This window comes from Ursus americanus, chromosome 21 (genome assembly GCF_024610735.1).
Source record: "Ursus americanus isolate L20-20 chromosome 21, mUrsAme1.1.p, whole genome shotgun sequence".
Classification (NCBI taxonomy): domain Eukaryota; kingdom Metazoa; phylum Chordata; class Mammalia; order Carnivora; family Ursidae; genus Ursus; species Ursus americanus.
Genome location: NC_142147.1, coordinates 26,756,671 through 26,773,724, shown reverse-complemented (window position 1 = coordinate 26,773,724; position 17,054 = coordinate 26,756,671). Strand labels below are relative to the sequence as shown.

Here is a 17,054-nt window from a genome sequence, read left to right as displayed (position 1 = left end):
TGGATGTTTAACCGACTGAGCCACCCAGGTGGCCCTAGTCAAATCTTTTAAGTAGTAGAGACTTACCCAATATGTTCAGAACATGTTCTGAGAGACTAACGCACTCTTGTGGCTTTTGGTGTAGCAGGGACTATCACACGAAGCAGAGAACACATTCAGAGGACTTGACGTCTGCCGCCCTGGAAGAGGGAGGGGAGTGTCTCAGAGAACTGAGCCACTAAAGCATATAGATGGTGGCTCTGAGCACAGCACATTGAAAGTGCTCAGTGAACAGCTGCTGCACCACGGTTTTAAAATGTTTATGCTGCTCGATGAGGAGGAGACCTGCAAATGATTTCAACTTGGCTTTTAGTTAGAGAAACTTAATCTTACTTCGGAGTCCAGCGATTATGCGAGACAACCAGTGGGGGCGGGGCGGTGGTGAGGAGATAATTTAGAGGCTTAACTGGATTTTGAGTATTTTGTGAGTCAAAGCGCACTCCTACATCTGAAGTTCTGACACCAAACCCTTAACATTAGGACAAACACGACAGCTAGATTATCCAATTGGCTCTTCTGTGTCATCTCCAGCTCTATGATTTAGGAGCTATCAATTACTTAACAATTGAGTTTCTTCTGGTCAGCTAACAGCCTGCATGCAAGTAAGAACTGTTTCCTGTCTTTAGGATTTATTTAAACATAGAAGTCAAGTCAGAATATGTTTCTTAACATAAAAAATCTTTATTGCTATTTCAGCTTAAGAGGTGATCAAAAATATTTATTCTTGCCTTAGCTCATAGCTTCATAGTGTCATGGAATGTGGTTTCATTTATCTTTCTCTAAAGCAAAAGAAAAAAAGAAAAAAAAGGGCAAAAAAAAAAAATCCTAAATGTGCTTTTGGTTAAGAAACTAATTCTATATACAAGTTAGAGAAAATTACAGTTTCATGCCAAAATAAAGTATTTATAAAATAACAGGTATTCCATTTTAAAACAAAGCCATGAAAAAGATATTCCATTTTATTTTATTTATTATTATTGTTATTGTTTTTTACAAACAATAGATTTGCTGCAACATGCTCTGGCTCATATTATTGAATTAAAAAATTTAACACATTTCAAAAATATCAAAAATACACTATAATGAGTCTTAGGACTACAATACAACAATGATTGCACAAAACCATAAGATATGAACTCACTGTCTGGATGACATCCACTGGCAACAGTGAGAGAAAACCCTATAGCATCTGGGAGAAGTGCATGAAATTTAGAATACAAGGAGCTTATGTGTGATTGAATGATCACCAAATGGAGGAAACAGCAGGATTTACTGTAGCTGCTTTTCTCAATCTAGGAAGTGCTTACCCAACCATGGGGCAAAAGTCACTAACTGGAGAGAAAGATGAACTTGCCTCCACGACTGGGGGAGTCTGAAAAGGCCCCACCCAGAGGGAAGTAAAAAGTGACGCGACACAGTTCTCGAGTGATGCTGCAGGCATCACTGAATGGCTTGGAGACTAATTATTTAATAATTGGTACATTTATCGATAACAGCCAAATGCTCCCTTGTGGAGGTCTCTTCATTAATAATTATTGAGTAGAGAGAGAAGGTGAGCCTGTGGCTTCCAAGTACCTGCTTTTGCTGAAGGTCTACATGGGAAGAACAGCAATGTTTGATATTCAGTAGATAAACCAAACCTCACTGGCTCCATCTCCCGGAAAATAGCACTCGCTACAAACAACTATAATAGCACCCAGTGATTACCAAGCTGCTTGTGTTGGCTCTTCCATAACACCAAGAAGATGAATTCATCAACTTATTGCACACATACACTCTACAGTAGTATAATAATAACGCCCTCACCTGTATGAGGAGTGCCAATTCAATGACTCTACGGTAGACTCGTAATGACATAGTGGCATTCAAATTTTCAAACATATTCCAATCCATTTGGATAAAAATAAGAATACCATGGCTGCCAAGACTCATGTATTTTTCTTTCTTCCATGGGACTCCTGAACTGCTCCCAGAAGCAGGAGTGATATTCTTTCACAAATTCTCTTAAAGTTCTCTATTAAATGGGAGGTACACACAGAGACCTGAGAATCACGCAGAGGCCAGAATCTCTGGGCTAGAGATCAATGGTACTCTGCCCACCTGGGGAACACAACCTCTGGGTAAAGTCCTGGGAAGTAGATTACATTCACCTGGAGACAGATTCCTGGATTTTACCACCTGACAACCTAATCAGATCACAGGACTGTAAATGACCTCACAGGTCAAGAGTTCTTAAGCTATTTTTGGTAATGGACTATGGCCTTCTAACCCTCTATTTTAATACAGAGCAATTACAGAGGGAAATGAATGAAAGGAAGTTACAGAAAAGAGTAGTTTGGTACTAACTATATGAAAGCCTATATGAAAGGTTTTCAATGCAACCTAGTGTTTCCTGAAAATAAATCTACCATGTAAAAGAACACATGGAATTTTAGAGTTCTTCTGATGAAAAAGTAAATACATTTACTTTTGGTAAAGTCATTTCAGAACTGGGTTTCATGGTGGTTCCAGTAAGTAGGGTGGGAAACAAAGACAAGAAAAGGGTTCACAGAGATAAAGGACTATTTTTAAGAAACTATACTATGAAAGCGGTATATTCCTAAAGTTACTTTCTTCTGCAGACAGACAGCACCAGTGTTCTGTAACTCAAAGATTCTGCTGTCCGAGTAGCAAGACGTTTCACATCACCCATCACTATTACTTTGGGCTTTTTCTTCATTTTCATTTCTCCTTCATTTTTTTCCCCATTTCCCCATATAAAAATAGGGCAGCAACAAATGATTTGTTCCCCTTTTTCTAACAGCATCTAAATTTTGTATGAACCATTATATTCCCCACTTCAAATCAAGACCTGAGTTCTGAAACTTTTTAGTAGCTGACCAGTAGTTTGATACAGAGAAGTCAAGTTTTCCTGACAATATGGGGACTCAAACTCAGATTCTTGAGGGGATGGACTTTAGACAGCCACTGGAGTGGTACAGAATCCCCCAAGAGTGAACCCCACTCACACACACACACAGAGACACAGATGTGAGGCCTCTAAGAAGATGAGGATACATAACCATTTGTGGACAGGTCATCTGGTTTTCTACTATTGCTTTAACAAAAACTTCAAAAACCCCCTCAAAGATATAAATAGACAGATCTATATATATATCTCAACCCTATCTTTAACATTTTGTTTCTCATAAAGCAAATTCATAGTTCCACACTATTTTCTTTTTTGTGAAAGTATTCTAAAAATTCAAAGCACATTCCCCATTGGGTAAAATCAAGCAATATCAAAATTTTATAGGAATAAGTAGGAATTAGTTTCCTAAGTAAATCTTCTAATGGAAAAGGCAACAGAACAGAAATATGGAAGGAACTGCATTTTGCTAGAGTTATGTGGAATGTGCAAAAATACAGTAAACCAGGTTTTCTGTAAGCTTAGGATTTTCTCAATTATGTCTTTCTTCTATTAGTAATTGAGCCCAGTACTCTGAAACCACGTGAGGTGGAAAAGCAGTTTTCAGAAGAGTATGCTGTTCAACATTAAAGACGTGAACTCATTTCCGACACTTTAGAAAACCATCCCTCTGCTCTAGAGTAAGAGAAGGAACATGTCTAACCCATGATCTCCATCCATTCATCTGCTCTCATTCAGCCTCAGTCATGCAGAGTCACCTGCTACACTCAAGGTTACTTGGATGCGAGCAGCCTCAGCCTTGGCCCTACATGAGGAGGCTGGCTGCCAACTCCATCACGTGTCGTGGGAAGAGGCCAGTCCCCAAATACTTCTCTTGTGATCTGCTGGGCAATTCCTCGCAGGTGTCACATTTGTCAAGGAATTATTCTCTTTTTCTGATCGGGGGGGAAGCAGTCTTAGTCCTCTCTCCTTCACCATTCTTCATCCCCAAAGATCCTACTCCCCCAAGTTTCTCAGAGCTTTTCCAGTCTGCCCTCCAACAGTTCAGAGATTTCCCAGGGCCCTTCCTAGTACCCTCACAGAGTGCTCTACAACACCTGATGATCATTCTGTCCACAGAAAAAGGGGCCGGGCTGCCTCTAAGAAGATTGGCTCGAGTGCAGATTCAAAAATAAAAAGTTCACAGTCAATGAAAAGTGCTCTCGTTACATTACATACATAAATTATCTGTTTGATTGGTTCTACATTTCCAATAAACATCATTTCGAAAGGCTGTATTCTCGTAGAGAAGAAGGAAAAGCCATGTGACTGGTCACATCACATCCCATCAGTTAGGCTGAGATATAAGGTGATTTCTCTGTCACAGAGATCCATCAGCAGCAATTAGTAAAGAGAATCAATCTTCAGTTATTTCCTCCACAGAGAGAGTCCCTTTCCTGCCCAGGTAGGCAAATTCTCAAATTATCCTAGGAGAGAAAGGGTTAATGGCAGGTGGTAGGACTGATACAGAACAACATCTGCTTTCTTCCCAGTAACTCTGGGAATTCCAATGCAGGTTAAATGTGAAACTTAACACTGATGGTGTTTACTAGCTTATCCGGAGCAAGACCCTGAAAGCTCTCACCATGTCTGGCTCCAAGTTCTACCCCCCCCGCCCTCAGCTATGGTTTAGAAATGTAGAGGCAAAATGCCTCTGGAAGGGTCCCCAACCCCACACCACACAGCTTTCCCTCAGCTCCGGCTCCTGGGGGAGGGCTACAGTGCCGTGTCAAACTCCTCCGGGAGCTCGGTCCGATCCTCTTCCCTGGGCTCAGGCTCAGGCCTGCTTTCTTGTTGTTGCTTCATTTGCTCTTTCACTTCTTCTTCCAGGTCACGAGGTACAACAAACTGATCCTCTGGCTCCAGCTGAGTCGGGGCAGCGAAATAGCCAGTCTTCTTCTTGGGTGCTTCTGTGGCCACTTCAATGAGGTTTAGGCTGTCTTCTAGGGGCACGATAGAGCCATTCGAGAGTTTCTTTCCATAGAGACAGGAAGTGGAGGGGGACTTCTGTAACTCCATCCTGTCCTTGCTCACTGGCAGAAGTATGCCACTATTCACACTGTTCTGTCTTCGGATCCCAAAAAACGATCCTCTAGCATGTTCCTCAGGACATGGGGTAGGAGAATTCTCTGTAAGAGTGGGCGAGTTCTCGAGATCCCTTCCCCTACAGCAGTGGATATCTACTTCTACTTCTACTTTGCTGCCATTTGTTATGACACCTTCGACAGGCTGGTCATCATCACTGTCCAGGCCATTGTCAGACTGGTTACTCGAGAAAGTCGCACAAGAAGGCTGGCGCTGAAACACCCCAGAGGTGGGTGTTGGATGGAGGCTGCAGCGCCTCTCTGGCCTCGGAAGCAAGCCAGCGTCCAGCCCGACAGTGCTGTGTTCATCAGAAGCAGTGGACCCCACCTCACTGCTCACCTCTGAAGTTGACATCTCGCTGCCGAACTCCGAGGCGATGCCACTACTGGAGGAAGGAGTGGTTGGCTTTGGGGGGTCCTTGATGATGGAGGTTGAAGCAAATCCCACAGGACCCGGGAGGGTGAGCCCATTCATTTCACACGTGCACCCTTCCTCACCAATGTTCAAATAGACCACCATCGCCCCCACATTGTCCTGACAACCATAGCTCTGGGCTACTGTGCACAGCTTCTTGGCAGCCGCTAATGGGTCTTGCACGTGGCGCACTGCGTTGACAGCTTCTGTATATGACAAGTGTTCCCACAATGCTTTGTTTCCCAGAATCAGCAACTCATCTTGAATGGTAAGTGGAGTGGCAGATATGTGGGGCTTAGGGAGGATCCAAGGGTAGAGGTACGTACAGCCCAGCATCCGGGTACAGCAGGTTACCCCATTCACCTTGTTGTCCTAGGAGAAAAGCAGAATGCAAATTCGGAGAAGCAAGCAACAATGACATAAAATTTTTTATCCTTCTAGATCACAATGCCTAGGGCTCTATGGTAAAAAAGAACAGACGTGTTGTATGGTCTTTCCTCGATCTCTATAATTTAAGTGGACTTACAAAAATGAATGTACAGAATTCTTAAAGGACAAAATATCATGTGGTTATTATACCAAATAGTTCACAGGACGGAGGTTAAAACCAATTAAAATTAAGTGACTAAAAGTTTAGCACCTCATCTCAAAAGATATTTGCCCTCACATGAAATACAGGCCTCAGCATGTCCTTAAATAGAGAAACATCTGTGAGAAAAACAATGGGCAGAACTGTCATTAATTCTCCATCATAGTATTCTCACAGAGGCCAGAACTCAGGTGGGTCACTAAAAATGATTTCTCATTAAAGTCACATTTGGGACAGAAAAGATTCAGGGAGATATTAAATGGCCAAGAGGATCTTTGTAGCTAAAGCATTAAATGATCTCTCTATTTAGCCTAGAAAAGTAAAGTCTGAAATCCACAGCATAATTTACCCAATCTATAAGGACTGTACCAGGAGTGAATAGCAGATCAAGTCACAACTAATATAATTCTAAACTTAGAGGAAAAGGAATAATCCTAGTTGCAGGTTGGGAATGGTCATGTGCCAAATACTTTGTACTGATTTCTTTTTACGATAAAAATCAAAGAACGCCTCTAAAGCCACCAAAATATTTGTTTCAGAGTTGTGGTCACTCTCTGGGTGAAAATCTTGGCCCTCTCATTTACCAGAATTCGTCACAAACTCTACATTTTATTTTCTTCATCTGTAAAATAGAAATAAAAGCACTTCTTTCATGGGGATTATTGTGAAAATTAAATAAAATAATAGGAGTCAAGTGCTTATTAGCAAGCAATAAATGCCTGAGGTTAAACTGACATTTTAAAAATAATTCCTGCTTGCCTATGGCACCCCAAGAAAAAACAAAACAACATTATCTAAATTCTGGAAAAAGATTAATCATACACAAAGTTATCTTTTAACTTTCATTTGTTTTGACCGAAAGACTTCCCTGAGACTAATGCCTCGGTATTACAGAATCTTCTTAGTATCAACCCACATTTTAAGGGTCCTTTTTTTGGTTTTGTGTTCCTTGGGTGGAATCTAATCTGGGTCATGCTTACACAGAATTCTGACAGAACAGACAGCCCAGAAATGGACCCACACAAATATGGTCCACTGATCTTTGCCAAAGGAGCAATGGCAGTTCACTGGAGAAAGGACGGTCTGGCCAATGAATGCTGCTGCAACAGGCGGACATCCACATGCAAAAAGGAAAAAGGACTCTAGACACTGAGCTTCTATCTGTCACAGAAATTAATTAAAAACAGATCATAGACCTAAATTAAAACATGAAAACTTACAGAAGATAACACAGAAGAAAAGCTAGGTGACCTTGGGTTTGGCAATGAGTTTGTAAACACTAAAAGCATGAACCCATGAAAGAAAAATGGTAAGTGGACTTCATTCAAACTAAAAACTTCTCGGGGTGCCTAGCTGGCTCAGTCGGCAGAGCATCCAACTCTTGATCTCAGGGTCGTGAGTCTAAGCTCCACATTGGTGTGGAGCCTACTTACGGAAAAAATCTTAAAAAATTTTAAATTCATACTAAAACTTCTGCTTTGCAAACAACACCATTAACAGAGTAAAAAAACAGACACAGAGGGGAGAAGGTATGTGCAAAACACATGTCTGGTAAGGACTGGTATCCAAAATAAACAAAGAACTCTTAAAACTCAACAAAGAAACAATTACAAACGGGAAAGCATCTGAGCAGAATTCTGCTTTGCAGTAAACAATGTTCACATGCAATTGCTAAAGTCTCTTTGAAAGCAAAAAATGTGATGCTAATTACTAAAAAAGGAGACAAGCTACAAAACAGTAGAGATACTGATGCTTTGTATTTAAAAAAAACAAAACAAAACAAAAAAACCACCAGAGCATACTAAGCCATACACAATATAAACAGTAAAAATTTTAAAACTTCGCATTTCAGAACAGGGATGTCAAACTGTAGAATTTTTTCTTCTTCTGTTTCGAATAACCAACCAGAGGAGCTGGAAATTAACCAAGGGAGACATTTACATTCTTTTTACATGCTAGCTATACATATCTGAAGGATCACAAATCAGGATTTTTCATTTCTAATTTGCCTTTTCTTTTTGTTAGTCATTAGCTATTCATTAGATTTTCTTCTAGTACTATTATCTGGATTGGATACAATTTACAGGCTTGATGGGAAGAAAATGGACCTTCACTGCCTGTATGCAGAACAGCATTCACTAGATTTGGGAAGTAGAAGTAACTGGTAGAGAGTGAGATTCACCTCTGTTATGATGGCTTTCTGGTCCTTCACCCTTTGAGCCTCCTCTGGGTCCTGCTCCAGGCTGAAGACTTTTGAGAGGGGCACTGCTTTCCCACTGCGGCACAGGACTGCTTGGCACGTGCCAACATTGGCGACAGTCAGGCTAAAACTACTTGTTGGGTCGGCAGTGTCAGGGCGGATGTAACAGAGGAGAGCGGAGGAGCCCAGCTTCTGGCCAGCCATTCCCAATTTCCTGTTTAGAAAAAAAAAAAGAAAACAAAGTTTTCGAAGTGGCAGTCCTTCATGTCCATGCTTTCCTCGTTTCTCTGCCACAACTGTGAGCCAGCCGCACCGTGTTCGCCTAAAGGCAGTCTCTTATACAGGACAGGATGGTGAAGAGTTCACCTTCCACGCTTAGCTGACAGAGAAAAGAGATTTTATGAACAGGTTGAGGGTAGGGGAGACAGTGAGGAGACATCTCTCTCTATGGCTTCTGCTTGTGTCTGATCATAGACAGCAGGGGCCTCATTCAGTCATTTTCAACTCCAGCACATCAGAGTCACCTGGAGGGCACATTACAACAGAAGGCTGGGCTCCCTCCCCAGAGTTTCTGATGCAGTGGGTAAGGGGCTGGCCCAGGAATCTGCACTTCTAACAAGTTCCTAGTGATGCTGAGGGTGCTGCTCCTAGAACACTTTGAGAACCACTCACTTAGGCTGTAAGTTCCTTGAAAGAAGGACCACACTCTTCCTTCTGTATCTCCCATACACATGGCATCCATCCCTAGCACACGGCATGCAATGCTGAGCACAGAGCAGATACTATGAGAAAGATCCAGTGGCAAATTCCAGCTCTGCCATTTGCTCACTGCAGATCCACAGCAAGATATTTCTCTGAGAAATTTTTCTGATAAAATACCCACTTCTTTGGGGGCGCCTGGGTGGCACAGCAGTTAAGCGTCTGCCTTTGGCTCAGGGCGTGATCCCGGCGTTCTGGGATCGAGCCCCGCATCAGGCTCCTCTGCTATGAGCCTGCTTCTTCCTCTCCCACTCCCCCTGCTTGTGTTCCCTCTCTCGCTGGCTGTCTCTATCTCTGTTAAATAAATAAATCTTAAAAAAAAAAACAAAACACTTCTCTGGCTCGTTTGGAAAATTAAAGACATGCTATGAAAAAGATAGACTGGTCTTCTGCCTGGCTCTTGGGGGGGTGCTTCCTGAACCGAGTTCTCTTCCCAAGCTCTTCCCAACTGCCAAGTTCCTAGTTCAATTCTATTACCGAAAAATAGACTCCTTTCCCCACATCTTTGCTTTGTGTTGTAATGAAAGATAATACCAGCTTGGGCTCCAGGCTATTCCATCTCAACCTGGATGGTACAAGGTTACAACCTTTCAGTTGTGCATGGCCTCCATGCAGCCCACCTGATATACGTGATGCTGTACTAGCTACTAAGAGATTTTCAATAGTTTGGTTATATAGAGTTTTTGCCCTTAAGTGGCTGAGAAGTATTAATTGGTAAATCCCCAATAATAAGTATTCTAAACACATGAATCCGATCCATGCTTAACCTTTTGTAGGTCACTGACTCTTTGCGAAGAATCTTACAAAAGCTTACGCCATCTTCCTTCCCCTAAATGTACAAATGCACTTACACACACACAACCTTCTACACATGATTTCTGGGGTTCCAGATCCTCAGCGGCCTCTGGGTTCAACAGGGAAAGCAGATGGCCCCAAAGGCTCCTTAAAGGACCAATGTCCCCGTGCCCCTGGGTCGCTCAGTCGGTAAAGCGCATGCCTTCAACTCCAGTTGTGATCTCAGGGTCCTGGGATCGAGCCCTGCATTGTGTGGGGCTCCGCACTCAGTGGGGAGTCTGCTTCTCCATCTCCTTCTGCCCCTCCCCCTGCTCATGCTCGCTCTTTCTCTCAAACAAATAAAAATCTTAAATAAATAAAGGACAAAAGTCCCCACGTTCCTCCGTGCTGATACAGAGAATAGTCATAGCAGAAGGTCTCACCTTGATCTTGTACCTATAAATTTAGACCCTGACCTTCTGGCTTAGTGAGATTTACTTTCCAAAAGTAGAACTGAGTTAGGGATTATTCAACCCACCTGCTTACCTGTGAGATACCAAGAAGGTGTTAGCCATGAAAACCGTGTCATTTGTTGACTGCTGTACTTCTTCCAGAAGCACGTCCGCCATGGTACACTGGAGCAGGCGCGGGAGCTCCTCGTTTCGGTCCCCATCAAACATGCCATACACAGCGCCCACCCCCTCTGCAAAGTTATCCACAGCTAGGGCAGAGACACACAGCCTGTAACACAAACAGGAGAAAAACAAACATCCAAGCAAGTTATGGTGAAAGGATTATCCTCCAGGGAGCCTTCTTTGAAAAGTATTAATTGAGGGTAGAAAAAACAGTAGTAAATTCTAATCCATACATGAAAAATGATTAGGTAATTAAGTAGCACCTGAAAGAGTTGATGTTTTAAGAAACGGGGGAATTCAGCCACACTCATGGGCAGTACATACTCGCTTTGCAGTGCTGCCAAAGGCTGGAAAGAGTCAATGTTTTCCCTTTGTAGTGATAAGGATTGTACGGTCGACAACCTTCAGCCAAAGAGCCCCAGGAGCACAACTACAGTGGAAGAAGTTGGGCGTATTACTCCTTGTGGCAAGGGATAAGGCGCACCATGGCACTCTCGGGTGAACACGTAAGAGCATGCTGGAAAGAACCTACTACAGGATTCGGGCTTTGGGTGGGTCATTTGGGGGAAGGTCTAATGATGTGGACCAAGATTAGGTGCTGTCAGAAAGTGGGGCCATTCTATGGCTGGGTATCTCAGTAAATCTTATCTACAGAGAAAGAAAAGTAGCATGAGGAGAAAGTAGCCATCACCATTTTAGCCATAAGAGTGGGTGTTTGGTATCTTGTGGACTGTGCATTCATCTTGCTTTTATCTCACGGGGCCATGGTCCCAGAGGGATCTTCTCTGATGCTGAGACTCCATGATGTGTTTATGTCCCACAGGAGAACGACACGGCCTGGCTTTCAGCATCAGATCAGATGTCAGGGGCTGCCTTTTTCATTTCTCTCCATGGCCAAGATACTCACTTATTTCTCTGCCCTGCCATCTCTGCCAGTCCATGGCTCCAGAAGGTTGATGTAACTGTAGCATCGGTGGTTGGCAAAGGTTTCTGATCAATTTTCAAGGTGGTGATATGGCTGTGGGAAGTGCAGAAGGGAAGGTAAGACCACACAGACTTCTGTGTTTCACAAAAACTATCCCAAAAGAACATGTGTTTTTATAAAATCACCTGATGACAGACCAAGATTTATTTTCAGAGAGAATGAAAGAAAGTAGTGTGCTGACCCACCGGCCAAGAAGGAGAAGGAAAAGGGTAGTAGGAAGAAATAGGGGCCAAATATTATGGCAATTAGTACTGATCATTTCAATGAAAAACGGAGTCTATCCAAAGATTTCAAAGTCTTTGCCAACTGTCTACTTAATATTCTGATACAGTGAAGGCTTGGTACAATGAGTGAGGCCGCATCATCTCTTAGATGATGTAATGCAATGTGATCTGTACCACCTAAAATGTCTACATAAAAATATTCAGTGTGTGGCTGAGCAGTGCCCACGATGCTGAGTTCTGATATAAATGGGCTGTCTAGTGGATAGAATATCTATCCATAACTGAAGTAAGTAAAAGGACTAATATGGCCTAATTCATTCTATTCCTTTAATTAATCCAGATCCCTACTACAGACCTTAGGAGATCCACAATGGCTGATGGAACTAAGAGCACATGTGGATTCAATTTAAAAATTTTTCCTACCTAAACGTGTCCAGCGTCTTGTGTTCCAGAACCAGATTCGTATTTCCCGTCAGGTCAAGGTCTTGTAAAGAGGCAGGCAGAGCCTCCGGAATCAGGATTTCTGTCAAGTCATTGCAACTTAGGTCTACAAACTGAGAGGAAAATGGGGAAATCAAAAGAAAATACATCACAGACAGTGAGTTCTTAACTCCCTAACACTCAGTCCCCTACTGTATTCTCAAAGGAAACAATTTCTTCCCAGGAATCGATTAAATCTGTTGTGATTCCAAACTGCCACTTTCTTCTTCTCTACGAGAAGAGAATGACCTGCCATTTCCCCAGCAGGACACCATCCCATCACAGAAAAGTACCTGGATCTGAGGCAACTGCAGTATTTCTGGGAAAATGCTGATGTTATTGGAGTGAGCCACAAGGGTGTGAAGCCTTTTGCAGTTGGCTATGGTCGTGGGAATGGTTTTAAGCTTGTTGCCACTTAGGTTCAGTTCCTCCAGTTGCTCCAATTTATTTAATTTGCTGAAAAAGAAACCACCATATAGCACACTGCACTCCCAATGGGCAGCCGTCAAGCCCGGGTGACAGCAGCCACACAGAGTACAGCAGCGGCCGGGTCCGCTGCCAGAGGGCTGGTGAGAACAAAACAGCCAGATGCCAGCAAAGGGAACGGCTCCCCAAGGTGACTGCTCCCCCTGAGTCTCAGCCTAATCTGCCTCTCACTGAGTTTCAAGGGCAGAAGCTTCCCTTGCTTCTCTTACAGCTGCTGGACCTTGTGGGTATGCACATCTTCTTGTTATCTGACTTATGGGAAGAGGCAGAATCAGCGCTGGCCTACAGTTAGATTACTACGGTACTTGCTTGGCCACTAACTAGCTGCAAAATACAGCATAATTTAACATCAGTGGGCATCAACATCCTCAGCTGTAAAATAAACAAGTTGTACTAAATCATCACTAAGATTCCTTTCAGTGTTAAATTTCTATAGCTACCTATTCAACATAATCCATCTTCAGTAAACATTCCGGGAGTGCTTGCTACGCAGGCAGCCAAGTGCCAAGGACTATGATACAAGCGAGTCACACTGTTCTGTGGGACTAAGCAAAGCTTTCTACACAGCAAGCAAAATATCTTCAGATAGCCTGACATCTTTATCTAGATTACTACAAACTGCTCTGATTTATTTATAATTTATTAATTTAAAAATTATAAAAATAATAAACTCCTATAACATGGAGAAAAAGTTTGGAAAATAAAGAAATAAAACAATACCACTGATCTGAAATTACTATTATTCTGTCTGCTAAATGAGATGCATATTCAGAATTTTCATAGGCATATTTGTTTTACATAAAATTTATATCCTGCCCTTTCCATGTATCATAATTTCTATTATTAGAAAATCATTAATACTTTTAAATAACTAAGCTCAGTAAATTAAAATTGTTTTCTTTCCTACTACAAAAGTAATGCATACTCATTGGAAAAAAACTGAAAAATAGAGATAAACAGAAAAAAATTTTTTTAATCCTACTACCAAAGATAATCTCTCATAACAGTCTGATGGAGGGTATTCTTGTCCTTTTTAATGCAATAAACTATATTTTTCAAATTAAAAAATGTTATATATATTGTTTAATAACTTCCTTTTTTTTTAACTTAACAATATATTTTAAAAGTGTTCTTGGGGGCGCCTGGGTGGCACAACGGTTAAGCGTCTGCCTTCGGCTCAGGGCGTGATCCCGGCGTTCTGGGATCGAGCCCCACATCAGGCTCCTCTGCTGGGAGCCTGCTTCTTCCTCTCCCACTCCCCCTGCCTGTGTTCCCTCTCTCGCTGGCTGTCTCTATCTCTGTCAAATAAATAAATAAAATCTTAAAAAAAAAAAAAAAAGTGTTCTTGTGTCCAAATCTCACGCTTTTCTCCTATACTACTCCCTCCTTAGATCTAATTTGTAAACACAAATGCGGGATACCTATCTTAGCCAGTCTCTTCCTGAGCACCCAAAACTACACTACATTTTGAAAGTAGTCCAAAAGAAACAGAAGAATTGGACTGTGCCTGTGTAATTAAACATTGTTCAGGAGATGACTTGACAGCGGATTTAAGATTCGGTACAGAACAAACATTTTAATATACTGTTCCTAAATTCCATTTAGTTTTATTATCTGTATTTCAGAGTACTCTAATTTTGTGTGATCTCCTATTACTTTTTATCTTTACTTCTAACGTATTTTCATAATCTTTGATGTATTTTCAGTTTTGTGTCTGCTTTTAATGCTTCCAGTAAGAATTTCATCAGATTAGGAGGAATTCATCAGCTTCACAGCATTCCATCTGCTATCTCCCAAAAGCTTCATAAATCAGCAGGACTTGTCAATTGTCTATTGTTTCCACTTTACAGAAACGTATCTGAGGCCAGTGGAATTAGTCTGATAGGATTTCAAGAGATCTATCAGATGCTGAAATTAAGATTCTGCCTTCACTTTATTTTTTTTTTTAAAGATCTTATTTATTTATTTGAGAAAGAGAGAAAAGCAGGCTACCCCCTAAGCAGGGAGTGTGACGTGGGGCTCGATCCTAGGACCCCAGGATCATGATCCAAGCTGAAGGCAGATGCTTAACTGACTGAGCCACCCAACGCCCCAAGATTTCGCCTTCACTTTAAAAGCCATTGTTCAAATTCTTTGAAAGAAGCAATCAAGTTTAACCTGCTTGTCTTCTTAAGCTCCAAATATCTCATTTCATAAACATTCACAAAAATTATAATCTCTGAATTTTTCTAAGTTTATATTTCTAAGAAAATCTGTAAAATAAAATTAGAATCAAAATACATAGTTTTGTTTTCAAATTATACCAAACATATAATTTCAAATTACAGCAAACATAATTTTATATGATATATATAATTTCATTCAAATTATATCAAATGTCATTTATTTCCCTATAGTCTTCATTTCTGAAAACATGATTTTTAATGACTACTTTCATGGTACAGATGGATTTTTCTGGCATCGAATTTCCCAAAATCTTTTTTATCAAATATATTTTGGAAGATACTTATTTCTCCACTGACACTGTTTAAAACCTCGACAGCATTAAACATCTCTCTTATGTTTTCTCGTGGGTATAGCCTGGCTAACTATTATTCATCTCTTCCTCCAGGAAGTCAACCCCGCCCCCAGGCACCGTGGAGTAGAGAGCTACCTGTGTGTATCCTTAACACCTTGCATTTGTTACACTGTACTGCAACCGCCTATTACTTGTCTATTTCCCCAATTTGACTGTAAGTTACTTGAGGACAGAGACTGTTACCTAACCACCACTGTTTCCCCAGTACTTATGCAGTACTTGACATATAGTAGGCATTCAATATATAATATATATAATGAATAAATTGATGGACTCAACAGTATATTATAAAACAGAGCTGACAAGAGAAAAGAAAAAAATGTTTTCAGAATGTATTTCTTTTTTTTTTAAGATTTTATTTATTTATTTGACAGAGAGACAGCCAGCGAGAGAGGGAACACAAGCAGGGGGAGTGGGAAAGGAAAAAGCAGGCTCCCAGAGGAGCAGGGAGCCCGATGCGGGGCTCGATCCCAGCACCCTGGGATCACGCCCTGAGCTGAAGGCAGATGCTTAACGACTGAGCCACCCAGGCGCCCCATCAGAATGTATTTCTTAAGCTTACACTTTTATAGGTTGAAAATTCTCAGACCATTATTAAGTAATTAGAACAAAGAATCAAATGCATTTTAGCTAAGAATTCTCTGGTTACTGATACTTAACGACTGGGTACAGATTTTCTCATTCAACCAGTAGAATCACAGCACCAGCAAGTTGCTCAACATAAAGCAAGAGGGCCCAGTAAGGTAATTGTAATGTAGACTGCAAATGCAGGTTTCACCCTATGTGTCTGAAATGACGAATGTTTGCATTTGCTTACCTTGCAGGAAAGGTCTGTAGCTGGTTATTCGCAAGATGCAAGATTCGCAGGTGCGGGTGGCCCACCAGAACAGGCACACACTGGTCTGTCAGGAGGTTGTTGGTCAGATAGAGCAGCTGCAGAGCACTCAGACTCTCCTCTCCAGCCCCAGCAGATGGCAAAGATTCCAGACAGTTTGCAGATGCATTCAAGTATCTGAGACTGACAGAACACACACAAATCACCATTTCCTGTATGGTTATTTGTTACCATCCTACCCTCTCAGTATGGAACACTGCCATTTCATGCTCCTGAACTTGTGACACAAGTAATTTCTTGCAGGGTTTTTTGTTTTTTTTTTCTAATCGATTCTATCCACCCAACCAAAGTTCCTTTTATTCAACTCGTGCAAGCCAAGTAGAGAGGAAAGAACTTAGGCTTGCTTGTGTTCCCAGGCTTCTGTAGTGGCCTGTTTCTAACCTAGTTTCATCTTTTATGGTCTGTTGTCCACGGAAAAGGTGTCATTGAATGTCATGTTCACAAATATCTCAATTGTGAAGACACCCTTCAGAAAAGTTTTTGTCTGATTTGAACAGGATCATATTTATTTAGCCAATCCTCTGAGAGTCTGCTAATAACGGGCATAGAGGCTGTTGGCAACTATTTGCTATTATAGACAAGTTTTATCTTCCATGAGAACGATATAAGAAAACCAGTTTGCTCAATCCTTTGTCAACACCGAGTATCATAATTCATTTTAATCTTGGCCAATCTAACACGTAAAGTATGGTATGATTTTAAAAATTTACCTAGCATAGCATGGTGTTTGGTATATAGAGAACATGCTCAATAAAAGACAGCTATTATTATTAACCTTGTTGCATGTTAAGTCTCCTTCATATTATGTGATCCACATCCCTAGTTAGCTTTTTAGCTGTCGAGGATACTGTTTATATGTGTGTATGTCTTTGTATGTCCCAAAAGGGCTCTGTGCAGAGTTAGTATTAGATTAGTATCATCGACAGTTTGCTATAGCTACTAAGTAGCTTCCTTACTACAAATT

The 17,054-nt window shown here is 41.4% G+C and overlaps 1 protein-coding gene across 2 annotated transcripts in view; it reads right to left on the bottom strand.

Annotated features, from left to right (window-relative positions):
* Nucleotides 1-984: 984 nt before the first annotated feature.
* Nucleotides 985-17,054, bottom strand: part of PHLPP2 (PH domain and leucine rich repeat protein phosphatase 2) — a 72,925-nt gene continuing 56,855 nt past the window's right edge. For both annotated transcript variants that reach the window (XM_045810297.2, XM_045810298.2), the window contains exons 13-19: nt 16,013-16,213; nt 12,425-12,587; nt 12,075-12,205; nt 11,350-11,460; nt 10,354-10,548; nt 8,257-8,488; nt 985-5,857 (exon numbers count right to left, since the gene is read on the bottom strand). In XM_045810297.2, the coding sequence (XP_045666253.1) occupies nt 4,703-5,857; nt 8,257-8,488; nt 10,354-10,548; nt 11,350-11,460; nt 12,075-12,205; nt 12,425-12,587; nt 16,013-16,213 (2,188 nt within the window). In that variant the 3' untranslated portion in view covers nt 985-4,702. The remainder of the gene's footprint in view (nt 5,858-8,256; nt 8,489-10,353; nt 10,549-11,349; nt 11,461-12,074; nt 12,206-12,424; nt 12,588-16,012; nt 16,214-17,054) is intronic.